This window comes from Serinus canaria, chromosome 20 (assembly GCF_022539315.1).
Source record: "Serinus canaria isolate serCan28SL12 chromosome 20, serCan2020, whole genome shotgun sequence".
NCBI classification, from domain to species: Eukaryota; Metazoa; Chordata; class Aves; order Passeriformes; family Fringillidae; genus Serinus; species Serinus canaria.
This window is the reverse complement of record NC_066333.1, coordinates 4,248,694-4,276,337: the sequence shown is the minus strand read 5'-3', so window position 1 is coordinate 4,276,337 and position 27,644 is coordinate 4,248,694. Positions and strand designations below refer to the sequence as shown.

Here is a 27,644-nt window from a genome sequence, read left to right as displayed (position 1 = left end):
CCATCCTGAGCAGTGTGTGTGGCCACACAGGATGGTGACACTTCTGCAGCAACTGCAGTCTGTGTAGCTGCAAAAAAAGGATGAAAAATCTTTAATTTGCTTTCTGTGTGCTCCTACAATTTTCATTCATGGGTGAATTTTTATGCTAGATAGTAGGAAGGAATTCTTCCCTGTGAGGGTGGGCAGGCCCTGGCACAGGGTGCCCAGAGCAGCTGGGGCTGCCCCTGGATCCCTGGCAGTGCCCAAGGCCAGGCTGGACAGGGCTTGGAGCACCCTGGGACAGTGGGAGGTGTCCCTGCCATGGCAGGGGTGGCACTGGGTGGTCCTGAAGGTCCCTTCCAAACCATTCTGTGCTACCTGCCTGTGTGTGCTTCTGTGCTGCTGTAAAACCTGTGGTCTCTGGGTTTTGGTGAGAACTGAACTTCACGAGCTGGCACTTTCTGTGCTTGATCTTTGGGGCTGCTGTAGAAGGAGCTATGTGGATAAACCTGAGTTTTGAATTATGGGTGGAGAAACAAATTTTACAGGAATTGTGGGTAAGGAGGAAAAGAGAGGAAATTCCCATGAATACTTTTGCATAGTTAGTGTGGGGAGGTGTAAATGTCTCAGTCCCACACCTTCCCAGTGCCAGCCATGGGTCTGAAGCTGGGGAGGGAGGTAGTGCTCCTTCAGCAGTGGGATGAGCTCCAGGAATGGTTGGGAAAATAGCTGTGTTGGTAGGAACAAAACCAAGATGGGCTCTTTTATGAGGAGGGATTGTCTGTAAAAGAGCTGCTGCTGCCCTTTGAGCTGTTGGAGGCAAAGCAGGCTGAGCTGTAGACCCAGTTTTACTGGGAATATGGCAAACACAGAGTGGGATTGCTGCTTGTGCTGAATGAGCTTTGTGTGCCTTCACTAAAAAACTTTAATAAGTTACTCATCCCTTTAACTTCTGGATTCTGAATAAAAAATGCTAGAAGAAAGGAGAGTTACTGAAACACCATAGAGAGAATAACAAGGAAAGAATAAAACCTGTCAGGAACGGCTACAGGGCATCCGATTACTTTAACCCTTTGCTCACTTTTGCATTGCTTGTCGATGAGATTTTTACAGAATAATCTGGATCTTGCAAAATATTCTCTGTGGGTGTTAGGAGTTTACACTGTCTTTCAACACCAGAGGCTTACATCCAGCTGGGCTTTACTCACTGCTCAACTATGGCAAGAAACGCTGAATTGCTACTTTAATAGGCACTCGGTTTTTTTCCCCCCCTGCCCTCCCCACGTTCCCGGGCAGATATTTTGTTCTTTTCTCGATGTTCTCTTCAAGTACAACGCCAAGGAGCGAATAGACTGCTTGGCTCCTCCTCCCCAGGCTGCCTTTGGGAGTTCCTTTTTCTCGTGGGCTGGGGCTCACGTTAATGTTTAGCGAGCCCGAGCTGCAGCCCAGCCTCGGCAAGAGCTCGCTGCTATTTTCTGCTCTGGCTGCTGCCTGTGGGCTGTCCCCCGTGTCCCAGCGTGGGTGGCTCCGCCTCGGGCAGCGCTGCTTGAGGGCTCGGCTGGATTGACTGTCACTCCTGCCGGGCCGGGGGGACACCGGCAGGGAGCAGAGGATGCTCCGTTGTCACCTCGCGGGTGGCGAGGGGCAGCTCAGCGTGCGCTCAGCGCGGATGGACTGACCGCCACCCTCCTCCCGGCTGGACATGGACAAACGCGGCACCTGTGGCTCCAGGATGGCCAGGGGTGGCACGGCCAGGCCCCGGGGAGTGCTGGCACCTGTCCGGGCAGCCAGCTGTGCCCAGCTGCTCAGCAGGTACGGAGCGTTCCCTGGCACACCCGGTGGTCCCCGCTGCTCCACGCCCTAAAGCGGGGCACGGGGCCAAGGGATGGGGTAGGTGGAAGCAAGGTGAATTTCTAGAGGTGAGCAGGCTATTATGTGCTCTAAAAATAGGGCTTTGAGTGCCCTGGTCTTGAAATGAAACCCATGGAAATTCCCTTTTTTCCCTCCTCATACTAAGCCTACGAAAATCCCCGTTCTTTTCTTTGGGCTCACCCTGGGCTGAGTGCAGCGTGCTGGGCAAGTGGGACCCGAGGGGCTGAAATGCTTCCTTGTGACCCAGTGTCACCTGCCTTGGGGTCTGCCAGCTCTTCGGGGGTTTGTGGATGTAGGAACTGCAGATGTATCATGCAATTGGAGGACAGAACTGAAATTTGAACTGCTTTGCTTGACAAACACTGTTCTGCTTGTGTGCTTCTTGGATATTATATGAGTTAAGAATTCATCTAAGGTGCATTTGCATCAGTTGAGAAGTTTGCATTGAGTTTTAGAATGTTTCCTTGCTGTAGTGGTCAGAATCTGTTGATTTTGGGTGAATGTGCTGACAGTGATTTTACTTCTAATCACAGCTCACATTTTCAAGTATCTGAGTTCTCATTTTTTCCAATACAATTTGATGTCACTGTGCATTCAAAGCAAGACAGAAACTCTTTAGAAGACCCCAGGCAAATTTTGAGCTGTGAAAAAAAAATTAATAATAATTTTAGGGGGACTGACACAGAAATGATATGGTAAATTACTTTAAAATTACCCACGTGGAAGAGAACAAGATTAAAACCTTCAGTGTTGCAGGCTTTCTTTGATAAAAATCAAAATATTTGTTAACAACTTCAGGCTTTTGCCAAACGAGTTAGTTGAGTTCCAGTGTCTGTGCTGGTGCCAGAACACCTCTGTGGTCAGCTCTGAGGAGGTGCTACAGCAGGAACCTCAAACTTGCTCACCAGCTTTGCCCAAAACATTGAACTCCAGCCAAGTGGCACTTCCCACCTGCTCACTCAGGACTCAGCACAGGTGAGGTGTCTGTGTGTTTATGTGTAGCTAAGCCTCTTGCCCAGGATTGACCTAAAACTTACCTGTCCAATAGGGCAAGGATATGCCAGCCTGCTTCTAATTAGTTGACCATAATCAGGGCTTATTTTTGATCAGTAACTCTGACGTGCTCGTTGAGTTCCCAGTGAGATTCCTGCTGGCTTGCAAGGGGCTGGTGGTGCTGTCTTGGTGGCTCCAAAACAACCCTGAGCAAAAGCCACTGCTGAGCCAGGTCTGCCTCTCTCCTCCTCTTCCTCTTGGTGTTGTAAAGCTCGTGGGACCTGGGGCAGCTCATGGGCAGGGCAGGTGGCCCTGGGCTGGCTGGTGACACTCCAGTAACAGAATTGGTTATAAATCCCAGCCAAGGGCTTTTCATGGCAGGGTAACAGCCAAGCACTTTGTGTTATGTGTAATAAACTCTGCCCTGAGAAATCCAGGAGAGGAGTTGGTGACTCCTCCCTGTCTTCCTGCATCCCTGAAGCTCTCGTGAGTGAAGCATAGCTGGATTCCAGCACACCTCTCCACCCCTGCTTCCCCTGTGCTGGTCAGCACGTCACTCTTGTGACTTCTCCAACATCCCTGGGCTGTTCTCATGCAGCTGAGCAACAACTTGCAGTTACTCATTCTGTGCTCTGATGCAGCTACAGCTGGTAGAATGGGCTAGAAGAAGAAATAAGGATGAGTTCTATCACCCTGATTTACTCCAAGTTCAACATTTGAGAAGCTGTAGGACAAGTGTTTAGAATGTGTGGACCTGCTTCAGTAAAAGGCAAAGGCATTAATGAATGAATCCACTATGGAAAGGCTGTGAACTTATTTCCTGTGTGATCAAACAGCTTTTCCTCTGGAAGCCAAGTGGTCCCTCAGCCCTTGGTCCCTCAGCTGAGTGTCTGAGGTGTGCACAGGCTGAGCACCTCACTGAGGTGCCAGCAGTGATGGCAATAGAGTGAAGGTGCCTCAGCTGGTGTAACGGGAGCGTGCTTTGAGGATGTGTGCAGTGACTGGGAGGGGTTGACTCATTGGCCTCAGCAGAATCCCTGGCAGTGTGTGCTCGGGGCTGTGACAGCAAAGGCACCAAGGGCAGTGGTTCCCTGCCAAAGGGATTCCCTGCCTGCTGCTTTCCTCGTGCCACTCCTGTGCACAGGCTCAGCCTGGGGCAGCTTCTGTATGGGAGACAGGAGTGGGTGAGGACAAGAAGTGGGAGCTATGGGGCTGTGGGATTTGTAGCCCCATGCCAGCTGGGCTGAGGGGTTTGGGATCCTGGTGCCATCCTGACAGGTGGAATTGGAAAGGCAGAGCAGGTCCTTGTGGACAAGGATATGGACAAAGCAGCTGGTGTGTTTAAGTGGACATGGATTCTGTGGAAATGAAAATAAGGTTAAGAATGTCACCTTTTAATTAATGACTGACATCTAATCATCATGTAGATCAGCATCATCAATTCACAATCCCATTAAAGATCCCAGTACTACTAAAAGATTTGTTTTGGCTGGGTACCCCTTTCTCCCAGCAGGATTTCCCTTTGGATGAAAGCCCTTTCCTGTTTGGCTTACCCTGCTAATGTGGGGAAAGTGAACAACAGGCTCGTCCACTGTGACCTTACAGTCAAACACAAAGCCATGCACTGGGAGGATGGGTTGTGTCTTCTGAGGCCAAAACAAGCCCCAGCGTGGTGGGACAGACACCCAGCTAATAGTCCAAGTTAAACATGGCTTTGAATATTTTTAATTTGGCTGTATCTGCATGGGGTTATCAATCCTGTTCTTGTTCTGCTCTGAGTTTCAGTCGGAGTTGCCTCTAGGCAGATCTGTAATTAAAGGCATCTTTCCCTACTCCTTAGCTTGCTTATTTAGCCCCTTACTAGATGGAGTAGAGACAAATCAATTTCAGATGAAGGCCTGAGACTAGAAAGTAGAGATGGAGTTACTTAGCCCTTAAATACTTTGATAGAGGCACTTATTGTCAGGAAAGTTACAACCTGTGCTTTAGTTGAGATGCTGGAGCCAACAGAATCATAGAATGGTTTGGGTTGGAAGGGACCTTAAAGATCATAAAGTTCCAAACTGATCCATGGGAAGGGATGCCCACGATCAGGTCAGGCTGCTCCAAATACTTCCAGGGATGGGACATCCACAGCCTCTCTGTGCCAGTGCTCCATCACCCTCAGGATTTTGTCCAGCACAGAAAACACTGGAGGTGCCAGTCTGAAGCAGTGGGATACACACAAGCCTCAGGATTCCCATCTTCCACTCCCCACAGCCCTGTGCAAAGGATTGCTGTTTGCTTTTTCTGCTGTCTCTGAGAATGCCAGGGCAGGAGGTGAGGCTGTGCTTTCTCACTGCTGCAGCTTTGGGAATTGCTGCAGACACAGAGCAGGATCTGGCATGTCCTCTTTATCACTTGCAGAACAGGCTTCTTCAAAACATCCCCAACTGACTGACGCTGCTCCCTGAGCTGCTTGCATAATGGCAGATCTTGATGAGCTGATTGCTGTGTTACTGAAAACAAGCTGTAATCTTATTAGCAAATTGTGGCACTGCCATCTTAGCTATTCTCCCTGGTGCTGGAGAGACAGACCTTCAACTGTGCCATCCCACGTGTGCAAAGTCCTTGATAAAAAATGCTTTAATGGGGACATAAGTGGGGGTTGGCAGCAGTGCTGGATAAAACTGCCCGGGCTAAAGGCTCTGTGACTTCTCACAGGGATACTCTGGGTGAAACTACTAAATATGTGAGCAAATCTCTGGTCAGAGACATGCAGAGGTACATCAGCAGTGGCAGACTACTGCTAAAATTGCTTTAATTCTGGCTCTAGCTGCCTTGGTTGAGTTAAGCCAGGGAAAGGAAAGCATGGTAAGAGTCTGTTGGGTAAGTTACTGTTCATTGCCACTGCAGTAATTTGATAATTAGCCTCTCTTTGCTTTTATGGCCTGGGCTGAGGCATCTGAACCAGCTATGTGCTTTCCATTTTCTCCCAAGAGTAAGCCTTAAGAGGTCTTTTCTGCATATTGGGGAGAAGGGAGGAGTTGGTAATGGTGTTCATGTACAAAATTTGGGGTATTTTAAGGGTAATTAAGCCAGGCATGAAAGATTTGCAATAGGGCTTTCTTCTGGTTTAGACCTTTAGTAGAAAAGTTTTGGAAGGTTTGTTCATGAGGCATTTCCTGCATAAAATTGCTCTCTGTGGTAGGAATAGAGTTTTGTGTAGCTCTGTGTGTTTCAATGAAATAGTGATTGTGTGTATTTCTTGTAAGGTTTTGATAATGAGTAGACTGACTTCTTCCCTACAGTAACCTGTTTTTATATTTGCATTGATCATTTTGATAGACTGAGGTTTAAACCTCTGATAAGAAAAAAACTACAGCTACATCTATGGAAGGGAAAAAAAAAAGTATATATGTGAGTTACTGCTTCAGGATTTTCTCAGTTTTTCAAATACTCCTGTCTGTTATTCCTGGGTGCCTTTATCCCACTACATGATTTTAAACAAGAAAACTGAGTATGTTATGAACTGTGATGTGCTGATCTTTAGGTGACTTTTTTTCTCTTCAGAGTTAGCTACACATTTCATCATTTAGGTTTAAACTGCTTGCTCAGAGTAATAACCTGGAAGCCATGTGAGGAGAGCCTGCATGGACTTTTTGATTGTTTCTTTCAATTTTTTGGTTTTGTACTCACAAGTTGTTTTTGACCTTGAAGTAAATTGAAAGCAGGTAGGATGTGCATGGTCTGACATTAATACAATTTTGTTCTCTGACTAAGGGTCTTTATCTGTCAAAATACTGCAACACATTTATAGACTAATCTCTCTTTTTTTTTCCTTGCAAGATGCTTGTGTTGCTCTGGGTTGTTGTGAATGATGCTGTGACTTGGTGTGCTACTCCAAAGCTGCTCTTGAGGCTCATTCAGACTTTCTGTCTGTTTCTTTGTTCCATGTGTGCCTTTGTGCTTGCTCCAGATCTTTGGAAATGTCTTTAAAGACTGGGTTCTGCTTGTGTGGCAGGACTGCCTTGTCTGCCTGAATTCTTCTGTTCTTGTTGCCTTTTTCTCATCTTAGTTTTCTGGAAGTAGAAGCTGAAAGGAATTCCATTTTCTTGGCTTGCACTTGTTGCCTCCTGGTCTGTTTGAAATGCTTGAGAAGGAACCTTTTTATTTATTCATCTGCTAGAGAGGTATTTCAATGAGGGAGGGATGTTGAGCAAGCAGAAAAGAAGCCCAAGCAGCTCCGGGTCCTTTGAGAAACTCTCCCATGGGAGTGATTCAAGCCTGGAGTGAACATAGCAACAGTGTTTATTGTATTTTGGTATTCAAGAGGGTGAAGAATTACAGGAGCGTTTGCAACATATTTGCAGTGTGTTGACAGTATCTAGGAACAGATCAAAAACTCCTCTGGGGCTGCGTTTTGCAGCCCAGGGTCAGTGAGCCCCCAGCACTGAGCCAGGCATGCAGGGCTTCCAGGGATCCTCGTGGAGAGGGAGCAAAACAAACTGCAAGGTCTGTGCCAGCCTAATTTCTCACAGCTGTGCCATTAATGCTGGGAAGTCAGGCTTAGGCTGAAGGTGCCAGGTGAATCTCGAGCCTTGTTAAGACTGGCTGTGCTCTTAACAAGAGGAGAAGGTGGGATTGAGATGCTCAGTCTTTCCACAGAGCCCTTCCTGTATGGCTGTCCTTTACAAGATCTTTCTGCCAGTCTCCTTTTTGTTGGGTTAATTTTTAAAGCTTCATAATCTGGTGCTTTTTGTTAGGTTGACAGTGCAATGGAGTGAACTTGATTATTCCACCTCCTCTCTGCCCAGTTGCACTGAGCCATTAACATTTTAAGCCAACAATCTCTGTTTTCAATCTCAGTTGTTGCTGGGCTGGCATGTCACAGGCTGCCCTCCAGTTGACTCGGGTATGCAATGAGGAAGAACAACCTTTTGGGTGCACTGAATCTAAAATTAGCCTTCCACCTGGGCAGCTGGATCTGCAAAGCACTGTGCACTGAGTTCAAGGAAAAAAAAAAAAAAAAAAAAGGAATTTAGACCAGAAAATAAAACCTTTTCTAAATGTGATGGTCTGTTTTTTGTTTTCCTGCAAGACAGGAGGAACAGCTCTAGTTTAACACTAGTAGAGCTGGGCTTTATGTCCTGCTGGCCCTCTGTAGAGCTGCTGTGTGATATCAGCATCCTGCAATTTTCTAAAGCCAGGTCTAGTGCATCAGTAAATGGGCCAGCTGAGGGGGAAAGGATGGCTTTTGTTTGACACACAAGTGGCTCAGCTGTGGCTTTCCTAGAGTAGGTTTATTGTATGACTGGTGGGCTTCTGGTGCAAGCAGTGCAAGAACATCTGTATTTCCAGCTGTGGAAGGAAGCCAGGTAACTGTGGATGGTGAGAAGCAGAGTCAGGGTGGGATGGGGTGCAGCAGGTCCTTGTTTGGCAAACCTCTGTTCTTGCACCAGAGCTCTGTGATATGGACTGAGGGTAGACCAGAACCAGCTGCTGGCAAGGGCATAGCCTGAAATCTGGGCTGTGAGGGCTTTATTGTGACCCTTCTCAGGTGTGCTCCAGGAATATGGCATAGTGCCTTACAGAAATAATGCTCCCCTTGAAGAAACATCTCCTGGAATGAAACTGACTTTCAGAGCCTGGTGTCTGGGTAAGTCATGCAGAAGATCTAAGTCAAGAGCCACCCTCTGGAAAGAGCTGAAGACTTTATTTATGTTGGCTTAAAATGGTGTTGTTTTTTCCAGGCAGGCATGGGGGAGGAATTGTCACAGCTGTGGGTGACACAGGCTTGTCCCAGAGCACATCTGCTGGGTGCAAGCTGCTGGTCAGGTCTGGAGCAGGTTCTACTGGAGCTGCAAACCTCAGTTCTGTTTTGGTGTTGATCCCTGGAGATTTCTGGGGCATTTTGAGCCAGCTCCAAACCAAGCTGAACACAAAGGAGAGGTGCATTTCAGAGCTGCTTTAATCTGTATAACCTAGATCCCATGGGAACATAGGGCTGTAATTTAAGGCAAGAAGAGTTGTTTTGTGCCTGCTGCAAGCCTGCAGTGGAGCAATTAGAAGAGCTTGTAAGATGGTTCCTGAGTGTTGTGCACTGAGAGACTTTTTCAGTGCAAGTTTGTCTGTCAGTGTTCCTCATATGGCCAAAACCAACTCCCTCAAAATAATCTGAATTCCTCCTTCCACTTAGTTTCGTATTTCAAGTGATGAGTTCTGTTGACTGATTCCTAATAGAAGCCTAGCAAGGTGTTGAAGAATCTTTTTTGATGCTAGCAAGGTGTCTTTGTTTAAATCTTATGAGATGATTGTCAGCAAATGTGAGAAAATGGGGAGGAGTACTAAAGATGAAGAGTTAAGGTGAGGGATGCAGTCTGACTTTTTAACTCTTAATGGGTAAAGGTAGAAGCAAAAAGTTGAAAAGAGAAAAAATAAATTGAGTTAGTAGCTGCAATGGAACTGAGAGAGTTGGACACAAACTGTGCAGGTATAAAATAAGACTTAGATAGACTATTTAAGTGCTCCACCAGGCTATAAATTGGTATCTTGGGTGATATTTGGGTATCCAGAAATAGGAAAGCAGATTGCCTCTGTTCCTGCCTGGGTGGCAGAGTACCTCAAGTCAGTCTTTCACTTTTGTCTTCCTGTCAAACAAACAAGCAAACCCCTTTAATTCTTGTTCTAAACGCTGTGGCTGTCTCCAGATGTTCCTGGAGTGCTGCTTTTGCTGTGGCTCTGACCTCCGAAAGAGAGAGGCTGCCTGTGTGTGTTAGAGTGAGATGTGAGTGAGATGTGCATGCACGTGTGTAAACACAAGTGCAGAGTGGCCCACAGTGTTTGTCTCTTAGTTATTGGATCTTCCATTTAGCTTTTTAAAATTCAAAATGCTCCTCAACTGTAGCGAGTTTGTGCCAGAACTGCTAATAATGGCTTTCTGGAATAAGAGGGGCTAAAACTTTCCAGATATTTTGCCATCTGTAACTTTTGGCTCCTAGAGCTAGGAGGCTAAATAGCATTTTGTGGGTGTTTTGTTGTCATGGTTTTCAAGGTGTAAGACTTAGACTTGATTTTTTTTTTTATTTTTTAATGAAACTATAAAGGAATTTTGGCCTGTGTTTGGTAGGGGTGGCTGTTCATGAGTGTTTCTTGAACCACCCACAGTTAGTGTTCCACCTCTTTAATTTTTGTACTCATCAGTGGAAGCATTGAGGTGTTCTCATAAGTATGTTCCACTTACCCCATTTTTTGGTAAGTCTTTGAAAAATAGCAGGGTTTAAATAGCTTGGAACTCTTTGAAGACAATTATAGCTCATTTTAGGAGAGGCACTGTTTTATGAAGTGATGAGGAGCTCACAGTACTGGGGCTGAAAGCTGAATGAGGCCAGTCTGGGACTTCAGCTGTGCATGAATGAATCAGCAGGGTGGCAAGAAAATTCCATATGCTAGGGTTTCCCAGGACACCTCGTGTTGTTTCACAGCAGAAAAATCTGGTCTAGGCAGGAAAAGGGGGCCTCAGCCCCGTGAGTTGTTTGTTGTGTGAGCTGAAGAGCAGGGGATGGAGCTGTGCTGGGTTTGGCATAGGGAGCACAAACCTGCTGGGTTTGGGCTGCCGTGCTGGGAGCTACCAGGCTCCTCTCTGTGCCAGGCCCTGGAGCACACATGCACTGAGCTTGGAACATCCTGGGTGGCTGTGAATGCAGAGGGTGATGCAGGGAGGTCTTGGAGTGAGTGTGGGGCGGTAGGTGCAGTGTTGGAGGTCACAGGAGGGACAGCACTGAAAGGACTCTGTTGGTCTGTGTCCTCTCACGTGTTTGGACAGCAGTTTTCCCCATTCTCTGGGGGATTTAGTCCCAGCCTTGTCTGAATTGCTAAACACTAAGCAAAGGAAGTTCAGCACTTAGCTCTGTTTGGCTTTGCTGCAGTCATCAATCAGTGGAGGCTGGACACCAATGCTGTGTGCAATACGTGGAGCCTAATCTCTCTCTCCTTATCTCTTCCTCTCTCAGCAGCAGACATTGCCCTTGGAAAATGAACCAGCTTCCTCCAAAGAGTGCTGTGGCATCCCCGGTGTCAGAGAGCACGAATTCCAGGGGAGAGGCTTTGGACACCTTGTCAATGGACAGTTTTTGGCTGGAAGTGGAGAACATTAAACAGAGCACTGAAGCTGAGCAGGAGGAATGCAGCCTTGCAGATGTCAAAACACAGGAGGGTAGGTTGCCAAAAGTGTTGGGAGTGAGGAGAGGAATGTGAACATCTGAAACAGAAGATTTGCTTATGCACCTGAACGAGTCAGAAGCATGCTGGAGTCTGGTTAGAATATTATCAGTCAATCAGGGATAGAGATATTATTTTAATTGGGTGGTGGATAATGCCCTGCAGAAGGGGAGGGTTGGCCTGGCCTGGTTTCGGCTGCTGGAGCAAAGCTGACTCCAAAGGTCAGTCCCAGGAGCATGTTCAAGGCTCCAGGTTTTTCAAGCAGCCCCACCAAGGGTGGGGGCTCTCAGTGGCTGTTCAGGTGGTGTATGGTAAACACTCTGTGAGAGCTGGGGCTGTTTGTGTGCATGGTTCTGAGATTCATCATAGTGGCTTTGTGGGAGCTGCTTCTGTGGAGGGCAGACTGTTCCCTCTCTAATTCCCTGTCCAAGAAACCACAATAAACATCCAGAAAGCCTTGAGTCCATCCATACAAGGTTTTTTCCTGCATATCTTTTTTTTCTTTCTTTGGAAGAAATGTGTATGGGTTTTTTCTAATGCACTTTCTGGAGCACTGATGTTATCCAGTGCTTTGGAATAATTGAAACCTGAGCCAGTTATTCCAAAACTTCTGGGATATGTTTTCCTTCTGTAGAATGACAGAATAGTTTGGGTTGGAAGGGACTTTAAAGCTCATCCAGTGCCACCCCCTGCCATGGCAGGGACACCTTCCACCATCCCAGGCTGCTCCAAGCCCCATCCAACCTGGCCTTGGACACGGCCAGGGATCCAGGGGCAGCCACAGCTGCTCTGGGCACCCTGTGCCAGGCCCTCAGCACCCTCCCAGGGAAGGATTTCTTCCTAGTATCCAACACAATGTTCCCTTCTTTCAGTGAGAACCCATTACTCCTTGTCCTGTCACTGCAGTTCCTGATGAGCAGTCCCATGGGAAGAGCAACACCCTGGGGTGCTGGAGGGCTGAAAAGTGCTGATCAATACCTAGAGATCCCACAGGTGGGGATCACACCCTTCTGGGTCCATTTGGAACAAATTGAGGTGGTTGGCATCCCTCTGCACAGCTGCTGTGCTGCCTGGTATTGAGGATGATCTGTGTCCTGGGGAAATGTTTGTGTGACAGTCCCAGTGTGCTGCTGGCCTTGGGAAGGGCCAATTGCTCTCATGGGGACATAGAGAGGCTCTGGAGAGCAGGGTGGCAATATCATTGTCCCTGTCTGCCATCGCTGGCAGGACATGGTAAACGTGAAGGTCTGCTGTGATGCCCCTCTTTATAAAGGAAACAAATTTGATTTTTAGAAGTGGAAGAGATGGAAAGGGATTCAGAAAATGAGTGCACCAGGAAGCAGACTGGAAAAGAGACCATCCCGTGAGATGAAAGACTGTCTGGGATATCCTAAAGACTGATATGCTGGAGGCAATTTGATTACTGTGTATAAGCAGGGATATGAGGAGAAGTCTTTTAATGCTGTAGATTAATCTAGCAGGCAGGAGCTGAGTGCTTAATTGGCCATTGAAACCAGACAGGCTTGAAATGATGCTCCAAGTAGCAAAGCCTTCCCAGCAGCCTGGGGAAGGAGGTGGGGCAGGCTGGGGCTCCTGATGCCTTCTCTGAAGGAGCTTAGGCAAATAAACACTGTGCTGGGAGTGGGGAAGCTTTGGATGGTGTGCAGGGTGCAGGGTTTGGCTTTGACATCTCTGCAGCTCCTGCTTAGAGCACAGAGGCCGTGGGGCTCCTCAGAGCCAGAGGCACCATCACTTTTTGCCTAGGTCTGGGGAACTGAGAGCTGGGCAGCTCTGTCTGCAGACAGCGTGGCTCAGCCTGGGAGATGGCTGGTGATAACCAGGACACAGGGACAGGGGAGGCTGTCCCTGGCAAACCCTGGCAGCATTGCAAACATGCTGACCCAGCTGGCAGCACTCCTGTGCAAGCCCTGGGTGAGGAGGGGTGTCCTGGGGAGCTGCTGGTGGCACTGGGGGCCAGTGTGTAACTGCAGGTCTGGGGCAGCTGAAAGGTGCTGAGAGTACTCGTGGCCTCGTGGCTAATAGTTGGTGAGAGCAGGAAGCAGCTTTTCCTGAAATGCAGCTTTGAGCTGTCCTTGCTGTCACTGTCTGCCCAGCTCTGTCCAGGGCCTGACAGCACAGCCAGCTGAGGACACAGGCACTAAAATACCTGTCTGTGACCCTACAGCATGCAACTGTGGCTGAGAACTGTCTGCAAAGTGGGATTCTTCACCTCCAATTAAAGTTTAGTCTGAAAACGTAGGATGATCTTGCTGTCCTTTAAATATTTGGGAAGTGACTACTTGATTATGAATGCCATTTTTGACTAGGTTATGTTTCAAGAAGATTTGTGGAACTGGTGTTCTTTAGTTTTGCAAAATCATTCCTAACCTTGCCTTCCTGAAATGCTGCTTGCCTGGAACTCACAAGACAAATCTTAGCAGCTCCCCAGGCTTAAACCTGCAGCTCATCTTCTGTGGATCTCTCTGCTCTGACCTGTTTCTCTCCAATTTTTCCCTTTTCCCTAGAAATAACCCATTTTGCTGGTTTCCTTTTGTGTTACTGGCAAACATATCTGGGCCAAAATAGTAACTAGAGGAATTAAATTCTGCAGCTTTGGCACCAGATGGGGCAGCAGGCTCACACGGATGTCCGATGGAGAGGCTGCTGTGTGGGATTGTGTGCAAGATCAGTTTCCTGTTATGACTGGAATTGGCTATTTTCAATATTTGCAAGCAATACACTTCACTTCCTCTAGTTCCCAAAGGCAAAATAAACCAGAGGCTTTTTATGTGTTGTTCTGCTGTGAAACCATGGATGCAGAACAAGAAGGTGTTTGGTGAGGGGCTGTGAGAGGGACCATGACTGGCTGTGCCCAGGGGATGTTGATACCTGCTAACTTCTGGGAAAAGACCAAAACTTAGGGCTGTGGAGGAAAACCAGACAATCTGCTAGAAGATTCACTTAGGGAAATACTTGACTTCAAGTTTAGCTCTATTTATTGTGGTGTGATGATGAAAAAAGTTCTGTTTCATTATGACACCAAAATTCACAAAGACCACACTCTGAAAGACTGAGTTTTAACTGTGTCACAACATGTGTTTGCAAGCTGCATCATTGTGAGGTTTCTCCAGAAAAAATGAAATTATTTCATCTCTCAAGGAGAGCTTCATGGCTGCTTTTTATTGATGTAGCAATAATAAAACTTGGCCTGAGGTGTTGTGGTAACTGAGGAGGTAGAAGTTTGCACAGGACAGGAAGAGTGGGAATGAGCTGCTCTGTGCCAGTCAGTTCAGTTGTGATATTTCTTTTCCCCAGTATAACCTTTGGTAGGGCTGTACTGGAGCTGCCTGCAGTGAATGAATGTGGTAGATGGAATTGAAAAGATAAAGGCTTTGTGGTGTTTGCTGTGTTAAAGTTGAAGTCACCTGCTAAATTGCTTCTTTCATCTTTGAATTTCAAGTAGCTGCCTTGCTCAGGGCACTTTCTCACTTGCACTTCCTTATGAGTGTATCTCATAAGAAAAAAAAAAAATCTTCTGTGTTTGAAGTGCAGCTTTATATGTATTGAAGAATGAAGTGGAATTGAGCTTGTTTGAGTAATGCTGCTGTACTGTCTCCAGGCTTCTCACACTTCCTTCTGGAGTTGGAGTAGTCTTTCATTTCAGTGATATTTTGAATAGACCCAGGCATAAAATGAATGCACAGAGTAAAAATAACGTTTTTGCTTTAGCTGAGTGTATGGATACCAATCCACTTAAAAAAAATAGAGAGTAGGGATGATGGACACAAAATAGTTCAACAAGTATATTAAGTAAAATTCATTTGAACCTACCAGATCAAGATCTGGATATAGTTTAAAAAGAAATTGTTGATTTTCAGGTTCAGGAATGCATATAGATTAAAAACAAAAAAAGTGAAAGAAGCAACCAAGTTGTTGGGAAAAGTACAAAAGCCAAATATGCAGTGTTGTGTGCTGTGGCTTCTCACAGACCTTTTGTCCCTTCTCAAAGCTGTTGAAAGATCAGGTGGGATCCAGGGAAGCCCTGCTATTCCTCCTGGGGTGGCTGTGTGCTGCTGGCAGAGCTCCCCTTTGCACAGGCACTCCATGGAAAGGCAGATTTACCGAGTCACCCTGACTTTACTCCCTTATCCTCTCGCAATCCTTACCTAAAGACCACCCAGAGTCACACTGGTGCCCAGCTTCTCTGGGAGCTGTGCTCCTGGGAGTATCCCTGCCTCCATAGTTCTTCTCCTTTTTCCTCACCTGGAATGAGCAAGAAGAGCTGTGTGAGCAGCTACACCTGCCCAAAGAGCTGTGTGAACTCTGGTGTCACCCCATACCCAGCTGGGCACTTAGGATTAGAGTTTGAGAACAGCCTTCAGCACGCAGCTGTGGCTCCCATTGGGAACAATGGGACAATCCCAGCCAGGGAACAGCCCAGGCTCCTGCTCTCTGCCTCTGAAGCACTGCAAGCACCCAGACCCAGAAAGAGGAGCTGTTCAACATGGATGTTGCCTACTCAGAGCAAGCAGCTGTCCTGCTCAAAGGATCCTTCCTGTCTGAACCCAGGAAGTTAAAAGTTGGAAATGCCCTAACAGTAAGAACTGGAGGGATTTTTCTTGGCAGAATTTATTAGTCTTGGCTTGTCAAGGTGGTACCAGGCAATGGGTCTGTGTTTGGTGGTATTTTGGGGTGTGTTGTGCTGTTATCTTGGCAACATTGGGCAAGGATAGACATTGTGTAGAGGAGGATCAAAAGAAACAACACTTTTATCTGAAACTCCCTAGTTTGACACACATCCTTGTTGTTTCCTCTGAAAAGAGGAGAGTAACTGACGGCTGCTCCCTCCTCACTGTGTCCTGGCAGAGGGAGAAGCCGAGGCCGAGTGGCTGCAGGATGCCGGGCTGGCCGAGCTGCTGGGGGAGCCAGCGGGGGACAAGGACAACCTGGTGCTGCTGTCCACGCTGACCAGGACGCAGGCGGCGGCCGTGCAGCGCCGGCTGGACACCTACTCGCGCTCGCGCCGCAGGAGGAACAAGCAGCCCGTGCGCGACGTGCGCGACATCTTCGCCGCCGGCGGCTCCCAGGTGCGCTGGTGCTGTCATCCTGGCCATGGGGTTCCATACTGCTGTCTCTTTATTACAAAGGTTTCACACCTCCTTGGTGTTTGTCATGGGCAGCTCCTCAGAGCACTGACTCTTTCCTCTTCACACAGCAGCCAACTGACTCCAGTTCCCTTCCCACCCACCCACCCCACTCTTTTAGCATCTTCTTCTCATTGCTCACAGCTGTGACCTATTAAAGTCAGGCCTCCTCCTAATCTTTGATAATTGGCCCAGCTGCAACTCCTTAGGGGTGAGATTACTTTCTACACCATCTTTCTTTCCTTATATTCTATCCCCCTACATGCTGGCATCTCCTAAAAGATCTCTTTTGTTGGGAAGGATGAAAGTTTGATAAGAAAGTTTCACAGATATGTGTGCTAAGGAGAAAGTTTTTTGAATGTTAATTATGAAGAAGGAAGAGGGATGGAAGCAGGTTTTGGTATAGAAGAAAAGAATTGCTGAGCCAGCTTTACTGGATAACGAAGGAGGCAAAGAGTGTGTTAGTTAGAAGGGGTTTTTATGGCTTAGAGCAAAGGATAAACCCACCTCAAACAAGAAGATGTTTCTACCAAGCAGAAAGATAGCACAGGCAAACAAGCCTGCCAATGTTGCAAGTAGGAAAAAAGGTCTCAGAATTTTCCACTGCAAGAAAACTGAAAAACAACTTCTAGCTTAAACTGTGATGTACTGACTTTAGTGATTGGAGAATGGTAACATGACTATGGTAATTACAGTAGTTATGATAGGCTAGAGATAATAGATAAGGGATAGATTGGTTCTGCTTTATTTAGATGCTCAGCAAATAAAAGTAAATAATGCACTGTAACCAAAACCAAAGGGTCTCCAGGCCTGCCTGCAGCTGGAGCTGTAGGCACAGCTCTGTCACCCATGACCCTGGACTGCTGTAACTCTTGGATACACTAAACTGCATTTTGGAGAGCCCCTGGAGTCCTGCATCCTTCATTCCAGCTCTTACACTTCTTGACTCTTCAAGTCAAGCAAGTGGGGCTTGACTTGGCTTCCTGGGTCCAGGGCTCTTATGGCAAATCAAAGCCAACTCCCATGTTGGTGAGGGAGAGAGAATGATGCATGTGACTACATGGATACCAGAAGGCTAATTAATTAATTCATTATACTATAATATTCTATACATCTAAAACTGACTCTACCAAGCACTCAACTCTGCACACAACTCTCACACTGCCCAGAATCTGTGACTGTCACCCAACAGTCCCAACACACACACACACACACACACACACACACAGACCTGGCCCTGACAGGCCAAGGAAACAAACACCATCACTTTGGGTACACAATCTCCATGGTGCATTCTACTTTGGCACAAACACAGGCACAGCAAGTGATAAGAATTGTGTTTTCCCTTTCTCTGAGGTTCAGAGAATGTGAATCCCAGAAATATTCTTGGGAGGAATTGTGCCTTGCTTTTCTCTGAGAGGAGAAATGTGGCTACAGGCTCCTGGTATGTCTTGGCTTCCTTTCAGCTCAGGAGACTGAGACTGGAGAGATGCTGGTTGCAGGGTTGAGGAGTTACTGGAAGACCCGCAGAAGCACAGCCTTCCCAGGCTGGAGTAACATTCCTGCTGGATAGTGCCTCGTGGAGCACTGGCATCGTTTGGAGCCCTCTCGTGTTGTCTTTGATCCAGTGCCGTGTTAAATCACCCTTAAACAAAACAGGAGCACTTCCCAAATTCAGTTCTGATAAGCTGACCTTGTAGAGGTGGAAATCCTGGAGAAAGACTAATGCTGCCTTTTGGGGGGGCTGGGTTGGTTGGCTTATTTAGATTTTTTTTTTTTTAACTTGATAAAGAATTCATTACCAGCAGCTTTTCCTAGAGAAAGACTAACACTGCCTGGTTTGGGGGGGGGGAGGGTTAGTTGATTTATTTAGATTTTTAAATCTCTTTTTACACTTGATTAAAAATTTCTAACCCCCAGCTTTTCAGCTGTTTTCCTGCAGTCCTGCTCTTTTGGTTGTGGCTAAAACAACCTCTGTCTTATTTTTCAGGACACAGCAGCAGAGAAAGAGGAGTCCAGCCCAGATCCACTGTGGCACAATCTACGGACTTCAAACACCCAGAGAAGTAAGGAGGAAGTTTTAAAATGCAGAGTAGGATCTGAAGTAGGGCTGGAACTGGAAGGAAAGCCACACACATATTTAAGTATATGCAGTATCTGGGACTTGTTTGTGTTGGGGTGTGGGTTCCTTTATGTGATTATTTACACCTGTGGATTAATAAGCTTTTCCAGGCCCCAGCATTGTTGGAATTGTCACCCAAGCTGATCATTGTAAGTTCTTGATAAAGCAACTGAAAGATGAAAATAAAATCAGTATAGTAAAGTCAGTGAAACCTTATAAATGCCATGAGCAGTTGTGTAAAGAGGGGTTAGCCGCAGGTGTGTCCTTTAATTTAAGGCTGTGGTTTTGCCTTACCAATGACCTGGTAATTTTAGCCATAATGTTGTGACTTCACACTGATCAGAGAATCATTAAACTTGGAAAATATCTCTAAGATCACAAGTCCAACCACTAACTCAGCACCAGTGTGTTCACCATTAAACCATGTCCTCAGGTGCCACATCTGCACAATTTTTGCACCCTTCCAGGGATGGTGACTCCACCACTTCCCTTGGCAGCCTGTTCCCATGTTCCAATGCTTGACCACCCTTTCAGGGAAGACTCTTACCCTACTGACCACTCTCTGCTGTGGGGACACTCTTTCCATGTGTTACTGCAGGATTTTTAAAAACAGCAGCCCCAAACCTATCTCAAACTGCATTTTTAGCACATTTGCTTTCCTGGCTTGTAGAAATTCAAGACAATTTCTCCTCTGCAGCAGAAACCCAGGATTATTCCTGCACAGTTCGAAACCCTGGGAAGGAGGAGGTGTTCAACATGGATGTTGCCTACTCAGAGCAAGCAGCTGTCCTGCTCAAGGGATCCTTCCTGTCTGAACCCAGGAAATTAAAGGATGGAAATGCCCTAACAGTAAGAACTGGAGGGATTTTTCCTGGTAGAATTTATTAGTCTTGGCTTGTCAAGGTGGTACCAGGCAATGGGTCTGTGTTTGGTGGTATTTTGGGGTGTGTTGTGCTGTTATCTTGGCAACATTGGGCAAGGATAGACATTGTGTAGAGGAGGATCAAAAGAAACAACACTTTTATCTGAAACTCCCTGTTTTGACACACAGCTGCACTTTCTTACTCATAATTCTAAAGTTTTCTCCTCTCTGCAAATGAACTGGGCTGCTTCCAAAGTTCAAGTCCATTGGGGTGGGTATCAGGCTGCCTTTAACTTAGAAAATCTGGCATCTCTAGTGTGACTAAAGAGCAATATTGAAAAGGGAAAATATTTATTCAGCTGGTGGTTGAGTAGGAGTAGTTTTGGGCATATGTCTGGTCTTGAACACAGCAGGAAGAACAGATGCCTGGTTATGATGAAAAAAAATAAGACTACAGCAAAAGTTGTTCACTTGTGGGATTAATAGAGACAACTTGAGCTGAACCTCTTGTGTGTGTTTCCCTTAGAGATTTAAGATCCCAAAGGGCAGACTAGGAGTGACCAGGATTGGAGATCTGTCAGCTCAGGACATGAAGAAGGTCCCCACACTGGCCCTCATTGAACTTACAGCTCTCTGTGATATCCTGGGCTTTGAGCTGAAGAGAAACAAAGCAGCAAAACTGAAAACAACAGGTTAGTTGTACTCTGTTTTGTGCCTTTCTCTTTTTTCCCCACTCATCTTCTCATACACTAATCAGTTGTGTTTCAAATGTTAGAACAGAGGGTCTGTGATAAGAGGCCTTGTGACAGGTGTGTTTTCTTTGGATTTCTCCTGGAAATCAGTGGATCATGACATCAAGACCTACTACCACATTTATGTCTGGCTGCAATTGTCCTGTCTAACTCTTTCTCCAGTATCTGTGTTTACAAAAGTACCATCTTAGTCTGCAGTGGGGGATTTATCCCTTACACCTCTCTTACAGCTGATACAGACTTGGAAATGTTGTTTCTGTTGTAGAGAAAAGACTCTTTGGAGTTCCACTCAACACCCTGTTGGAAAACGACCAAAAGCTGCTGCCCAACACCAAGGTCCCTCTGCTCCTGCAGGCAGTAAGTTCTGTGCTGTGGTTTCATTCACACCTCTGGTCCCCAGAGTCAGGAGTCTGTGATAAGGCAGGCTGACTCCTCAGCCTCTGTGCCTAAGAGCTGTTTCCCCCTCCAACAGCTGCTGTCCTGCCTGGAGAAGAGAGGACTTGAAACAGAGGGCATCCTGAGAGTTTCTGGGTCCCAGACCAGAATTAAGGTATGAGCCCTTTAGCATTGTTTGGAAGTGTTGGGGGTGATCAGGAAGCATTTGCTGAAGCAAATGTTTGACCTGAATTTTCCCAGTCCAAACAGAAACACCCATTGCTGGGAAATACTGAGGCCCTCTGCACCATTTCACCTCGATGTCTCCCCCTCCTATAGTGCTCAGCTATAAAATTTCTCTTACATTTACTCATTAAATCACGTGATAAATTCCATCTTTCTGATAGAGCCTGGAGCAGAAGCTGGAGAGGGACTTCTACAGTGGCCTGTTCCGCTGGGATGATGTCCACCAGAACGACGTGTCGGGGCTGCTGAAGAGATTCATCCGCGAGCTGCCGGCCCCGCTGCTGACAGCAGAGTACCTGCCTGCCTTTGCTGCTGTTCAGAGTGAGTGCCTGCCCTGCTGGTCTGTGCACAGCTCCCCTGTCAGGTGTGCTGGGAGCCCGTGGTGGTGGGAGCACAGCACAGCTGCAGTCGCTGGTGCTCGGCTGAACGCGCCGTTCTGCAGCAGCGCTGCCCTGGGGGCTTCAGTGCTGTGTCACTGGAGCCTGCAAGGCTGCTGCATTTGTCAGGACAAATTGATCAGTAATGACACACAGACTGAGCTGTGGGAGCTGCCCAGAGCACACAGCTTGCAGGTAATGTTCACTAGTGGGATTAAAAGGGGTAACTTGAGCTGAACCTCCTGTGTGTGTTTCCCTTAGAGATTTAAGATCCTGAAGGGCAGACTAGGAGTTTGGATGTGTTAATCTTGAGTGCACAAGATCTTTGTTCAAAAAAAAATGGGGAATTATGGGTTCTTTTGTACCCTTCAAGGGCATCAGGGTTCCTGATTGATTGTGTACTCCAAAGGAAGTGAGTCAGTCTTCAAAAACATGGGGGGTAGTTCCCTTCTTAAGGGCAGTATGAGTTTGAGTTACTTCTGTGAAACAAGATCTCAAATTCTAGGTGGCCAGCCATTCAATAAGTAATTGTCTCATTCCTTGAAGGATTCCTGTGCTCAAAAAAAAGGGTCAGAAACCTGAATCCTCTGTCCTGTTGTTACTCTCCTAGACATTCCAGACCTGAAGCAAAGATTGCAAGCTCTAAACCTCCTGATCCTGATTCTGCCAGAGTCCAACAGAAACACTCTGAAGGTAACTGCTTGCTTTTGGTTTAGCTGGTAAAGCACAGAATCACAGAATTGTTTAGACTGAAAAAAAAAAAACCCAAAAAAAAAACTTCTTAAAAATCACTGAGTCCAGCCATTCCCCCAGCACTTCAAGGTAACCACTAAGCCATCCCCTCAGCTACATGGCTTTTAAATAGTCACCACCTCTGCCTTTCTGTGCTTTATAAGAGCTGTGGTGGTTGTTGCTGCCTTTTTTCTTTTCCTCCTCAGTAGTTCAGCTCCCAGATATTAAAGGTAATACTGGCTTAGCACCTGCACACTTCATTTAGAGCACTGGGAAATATAATTCAGTCAAAGATGATCTGTCATGGCTCTGGTGGAGGTGTGAGGTGAAAGGGATAATCCAAAAGGATTTGTTTTTCCACATCTGGGAATGGCTTTGAGGGGACACTGAAGGAAAGGGGGGATTCATCTTTGGATTCAGAAACTTTCACAGCTAGAATTTGTGAATTAATACCTGCCAAGGAGTAAAAACTCATCTGTTTCCCACACAGACTGTTTTTCCTGATTCATAAATGCTGGATAAACCTCTCTTGGTGTGGTTATTAGTCGCTATTCTAGTATTAGAAATTGGTCACTCCACTTCCTGACCAGAGAAATGGGAATTGCTGATCTATATCAGGAAAAAGTGCTAATTAATGATCTCTCCAACAATTGCCATGTCATTTTTTGACCATTACTAGCAATGGATGGCTTACATCTCTTTCCCTCTTCTCAGGCCCTTCTTGAGTTTCTCAGCAAGGTGGTTGCCAGGGAAAAAAACAACAAAATGAACCTCTGGAACGTTTCCACAGTCATGGCCCCAAACCTCTTCATGCACAAGGGGCTGCCCAACAAGATCCCAGAGGGGAAGGAGAAGCAGCTGGCGGAGGGGGCGGCTGACGTGGTGCGGATGATGATCCACTACCAGGACCTGCTCTGGACAGTGAGTTCCACAGGAATTAGGTGGTCTGGGGCCAGCAGTGCCTTGATCTTGTTAGAACTGGGACAGGGAAGGGATAGCCTTGGAAATTTCAGGGGAATTACACAGCTGTGAGCAAAACCTCTGGCTGAATTCCAAAGCTACCTAAAGGTACACAGATCTTCTTGTCTATTTAAGGAGCTAAAGTGATGATCAGGTTCCTAAATGACATCCTTATCTCTGCCTGATTTAGTTCCTGTTTTCACCCTTCTCCCCTGCCCAGGTCTCCTCTTTCCTGGTGGCTCAGGTGAGAAAGCTGAACGAGAGCAACAGCAAAAGGTACCAGTTCTGTGACAAGAGGATCAAAAATCTGCTGCGGAAGATTCACGCTGATAAAGACAAAGTGGAAAAGAACCAGGGAGAGGTGAGCTGGGGCTTGGGGAAAAACCCAAACCCCTGTGTGGCAGGGTCAAATGTTTAACTGAGAACTCAGAAAGATGAAAAGAGCAAGAGAGACAAAAAAAAGCAGAATAATGAGGAGCGGTTTCCCAAATGCTTTTGGCCAGGTTGTGGCAAAAACTGATCTCAACAGCAAGAGCACTAAATACATTTCAGGCTACAAAACACTTGGATAAAAACAAGGAAGAGATCAGGAGCAGAAATTCTGGTTTTCCCCATGATAAGAGCAGAATTCTTATGTGTCCCATGTGTTGGAGCAGATATGTCTGCTGTGATAAAGGCAGACCTATTTTCATTTTTAAAAGCATAAATTCAGGCAATTGCCTAATTTTCTTTTTGTTCCATAACATCTGTTAAAATGGCACATCACTTGGTGCTTCCTTTCTTTGGAAAGGACATTTCTGAAATTCAGAGGCCTGCAACTAGATCTCTAAATTCCTTTCCAAGTAATTTAAATGAATTTCAGAGGAGTCATTCACACTTGTGCAAAACAGTTTGTCAGAATTTCTTCTGACTAATCCTGTTTTCCTCCCAGCATGTGTCAGTGCTGTGTTTGAACAGCAGAGAGCAGCAGCACACGCTGATGGAGGGCACAGGGCTCCTCTCGTGGCCACAACACAAAACATTGATGATTTATTCACAGTGCTTTCTTTACTTCCATAAGCTTTCAACCTGTACTGTAAGAAACAAGCCTAAATTCTCTGAACAGTTTTAATTCTTCACACTCTCCAATCTATTTTGAAAATTAATGTTTTGACTGATTAGAGCCTTTCTTTAAGCACTTTTTTCTTTTTGCCTGCCTTTTCAGCCTTCCAAGGTTGTGAAAGTCCATGCATCACTCCTCCTGAAGGACTCTCTGGAGGTGCACTTGAACAATGCAACCAGGGTTGCTGATGTCCTGAGGCAATTTCAGAAGAACCTGTGCCAGAATGGCTGGAATATTGTTAACACTGTCAACCTCCTCAAGTGGTAAATGGCTCTTTCTCTGCTTAAAAAAGAAAAAAAAAAAAAAAAACTGAGTGGTCTAGCTGCTGTTTTCTGTCTTGAAGTAGAGGTGAGGTGGAAGCACAACGAATCATGGGGAGTTCTCTGTTCTAAAGCTTAGGAAATGGAGCTGGGTGGGGAAGGCAAATTTTATTCTGAGTGATTCCACTCAGTCAGGAGGTCAGTGGTGCCCTCTGGGCTGCTGGACACCAAGTGAGCTCCAGAATCCTTGCTGAAGGGAAGGGAAAAGGCAGCAACATTGACCCTGACAACTAAAACCCCCTCCAGCTCTCCAGCAGAAAAGCATCACCCTTATCACTGCCTGGAGTAGTAATTCCACTGTGCTTATGTTAATGTAGGGATTTCCTAAAATAAACTCTGCAGTTCCCTCCTGTGCTCCTGTGGTGAATTGCTGAACTAACCCAAGAAAGGAGCAGAGGAGCTCCTGCCCCTCTGTCCCAGCTCCTGCAGGCTGGGTGATGTGGCAGAGCCTCTCCTGTGTCCCAGGAGCTGTCCAGCCAAGGAGGGTGAGGGGAAGTTGGCTGGATATGGGTCAGCTCACCAACAGCTTGCCTTGTTTTCTTTCTTTTCCAATTTTGAGTGTCCTGCACTGTGCAGGAGGATCAGCAAGGTCTCTGCACCATGGCCTCTGAACCACAAACAATCCTTTTGAAGGAGTATTGCCAAACTGCCCAACCTGTCTTTGCAGAGATTTAACCTTCAGTGTGATTTTCTTTCTGCAGCAACAACTCCACAGAGTGCTCAAACCTGCTCCTGTATGAAGTGGGAGGCAATATTGGTAAGTACAAATGGTACCTGAAAATAAGGGCTCTGATATCCAGTTTTTATGCTTAGCCTCTTTTAGGAGGTAGTTAAAAAACTTCTCTGGGCAATTGTGCCATGGCCTTACCACCCCAAGACTGAAGAATATCTTCCTAATATCTAATGTACATCTTCCCTCTTTCCTCTCAAAGCCACTGCCTCAGATATGTGGAAATGCTTCTGAAAGGCTGTAATATGGAAATAATTGTGAGCAAATCCTAGCTTTTAGGTGGGGGCAAAAGCAAACAGAAAACAAATCTAGTAGCTAAAGGACTAAGGATTTTTTTTAAATGTGTTTTTTTTTCTGAATGTCTTGTTGTAACAGGTGAACATTGCCTGGACCCAGACACTTACCTCTTGGACTTGTACCACATCAACCCCCATGCTGAGTGGATAATTAAGCAAAACCCATCCTGTCCTCGGATGTTCTAAGGAAAACACGAGCAAAACAAAGCACTTGGTTGCAGTTTTTGGAAGGTGTGGAAATAGAGACTTTCCTGTTGTAGTGTCAGAGCAGGCACTGCTTGTTTCTTGGAAGGAAAAGCACCTTTATTAACTGCTTCCCTGGCAGCTGGCAGTGAGAGCACAGTGCCCTGAAACAAACAGCAATCCTCATTGTGTAGCAGAGTTTGCAGGGGGAATGGCTGCTCCTAAATAAAAAATGCCCCAAAACAAACCCTGAAGGCAAAGCTGCAGTGGTTGTGCAGCAAAGATGGAACAGAAGAAGAAAAGGATTATCCTGAATATAGTGGAAGGCATCTGTGTATCCTGGATTTGCTCTTTCTTTTGGAGGAGAGACAGTCAAGTGCTGCAGTGGTGCAAGGACATCCCTGGGTGAGGTCCATGTTGCCTGTGGCATGTCACCAGAGGAGTTCATGATCGTGGGCTTCACTATTGAGCCCCTGTTCTGTTCTTTGAAGAATAAAAACGACGTTTCCAAAAAGGCCAGCTGGGATGTGGCACCAACACATCATGTATTTCATGACTGCAGTGAAATATATACATGCAACACAAGGAAATAACTTTCCTTGAAAAAAGGCATGGAAAATGCAGCAGCCTTTCAGCTGTGCAGTGGGGCAGGAAGGTGCCTGTCCCATGCTGGTGATGCACACCCAAACTGCCACTGATGAGGGTCAAACATGGATTTGTTTGGATGGACAAGCTACATATCAGCAGACAAAGGAAATCTGCTGAAGCTGATGTGAGGTTGGTAATCTGACCTGGCCACGTGAACTGAACTTCTTTGTGGAAGATTCTGTGTGAATGTGTTTGTTCACAATCAACAAACCTCCCCTGAGGTGTGAGGTGGCTGAGCTGAGCTGAGCCCTCACTGCTCTGGCTGCACATTTCCACTGCACTCAGCACAGCCTGGACACTGAGGGCAGAGCAGAACACTCACACCTCGCTGCTGCATCCTCCTCCTCCTCCTCCTCCTCATCATCAACCTCAGCTCCAAGAGCACCATGCCTGTGAGGAGGGTGCAGAAGTGTTGCTTTCCTTCGTGGTGGTGCTGAAATACCTCAAGTGAGGGACCCCTCAGTGCAGTGTGAGAGGTGAAACACCCAGGCTGTCTGGAAATGTGGATTCCTTTCTCTAAATACTGTTTGTAAACATGGTTGGATATTTATTCATGTGGCAGAAGCAGGGCTGCCCTGCAAGTGTATACTCAAAGTATTCCATTTGCCAAATCCCAGCTGCACTAGTGACAATCTCCAGTGTTATTTCTTTTGTTAGAGGAGTTTGTTTCCATTGCAATCTGAATTTTCCCTCCTCTCCTTTTATTTTTGTCCCCAGGATGAAGTGTAGCTTTTTTTCCTCATTCATTATCTCAGACTCCTAGATCCTGTTCTTCACTCTGTGATTATTCTGTCTCTGTGGTTAAATCCTCCTGGTGGTTCAGATCCTTGAGGAACAGGTGAGCCACTGTCCATATCCTTTCCAGCTTTTTGTGAATTCTGTTTGAGTGGTGCAGATATCCTAAATTTATTCCTCTGTTAGAGAGCCTGTCTATTCTTTTTGGTTGAGATGATGCAGATGCATTGACTGGCTGGATCACCTCCCTAGATATCTTCTTAAGAACCTGTGATAGAACCTCCCAACCCTCACCCAGGTGTCAACAATTCTTGAGATGCCTCTTTTATAGGGCTTAAATTGTGCCTGAAAGAGCCTGATTCTGAGTGAGTGATTTATGTCTCTGGAAAGATCAAGCTGCTTGAAAGTGGGGCTTGAAAAACCAAAGGTACCTATTCAGCATCCCCTCTGGAATTCTTTGTGGCAGTGATGGAGTAGAGATGGCAAAGAGGAAATGCCAGAGGTGTGATACCCTGGGAAGTACCAAAGGTATCCCTGTGAGCTCAAAGTTCCTTTGCAAGCTGAATTGCACCCTGCAAATCACACAATGCTGCATTTTGTTCCACCCCTCATATGCTGGTTTATTAAATAGTCTGTCCATGGGTATTGAGGAGTCAAGACTGCATCACTGCTGCTGTGAACTACAAATGAGGGGGGTTTTCTGAACACCAAACACTGTGAATCAGTGCTGTGAAAAACAAGGTTAATGGGAGATTCTCATGAGACAAATATCAGGTTTAAATATGAAAGGAAATGAAAAAAAAAATTAAAAAATAAAACAAAACAGCTCTTTCCAGATGATGGATATGCTTTTAAATTTTTTTCCTATCTTTGTATCAAAAAGTGTAAATTTTTCAGTCAATGATGTGCAACACACTCCTGAAGGATGGCTTTTAATACCTTTTTTTAAAATGATTTTTTAATTCTGTATTTAAATTTCATTTATTCAGTGGAACAATAAAAATACAGTAAAACCTC

General features: G+C 46.2%; 1 protein-coding gene across 3 annotated transcripts; it reads left to right on the top strand.

Moving 5' to 3' along the window:
* The first annotated feature begins 1,380 nt into the window (after positions 1-1,380).
* On the top strand, positions 1,381-27,644 carry ARHGAP40 (Rho GTPase activating protein 40). 3 transcript variants are annotated; one of them, XM_018917192.3, is made up of 15 exons: positions 1,381-1,791; positions 10,839-11,038; positions 15,910-16,130; positions 18,178-18,253; positions 19,007-19,158; positions 19,698-19,863; positions 20,189-20,280; positions 20,396-20,473; positions 20,706-20,865; positions 21,532-21,614; positions 22,368-22,574; positions 22,834-22,974; positions 23,818-23,978; positions 24,737-24,792; positions 25,141-27,644. In XM_018917192.3, exons 1-15 carry the CDS (start codon positions 1,682-1,684, stop codon positions 25,245-25,247), a joined length of 2,010 nt encoding a protein of 669 aa, XP_018772737.1. In that variant the 5' UTR covers positions 1,381-1,681; the 3' UTR covers positions 25,248-27,644. The 3 variants fall into 3 exon arrangements, with proteins under 3 accessions (XP_018772737.1, XP_050838142.1, XP_018772736.1); XM_050982185.1 differs by having other exon boundaries at positions 10,836-11,038; positions 19,010-19,158; XM_018917191.3 differs by having other exon boundaries at positions 10,836-11,038.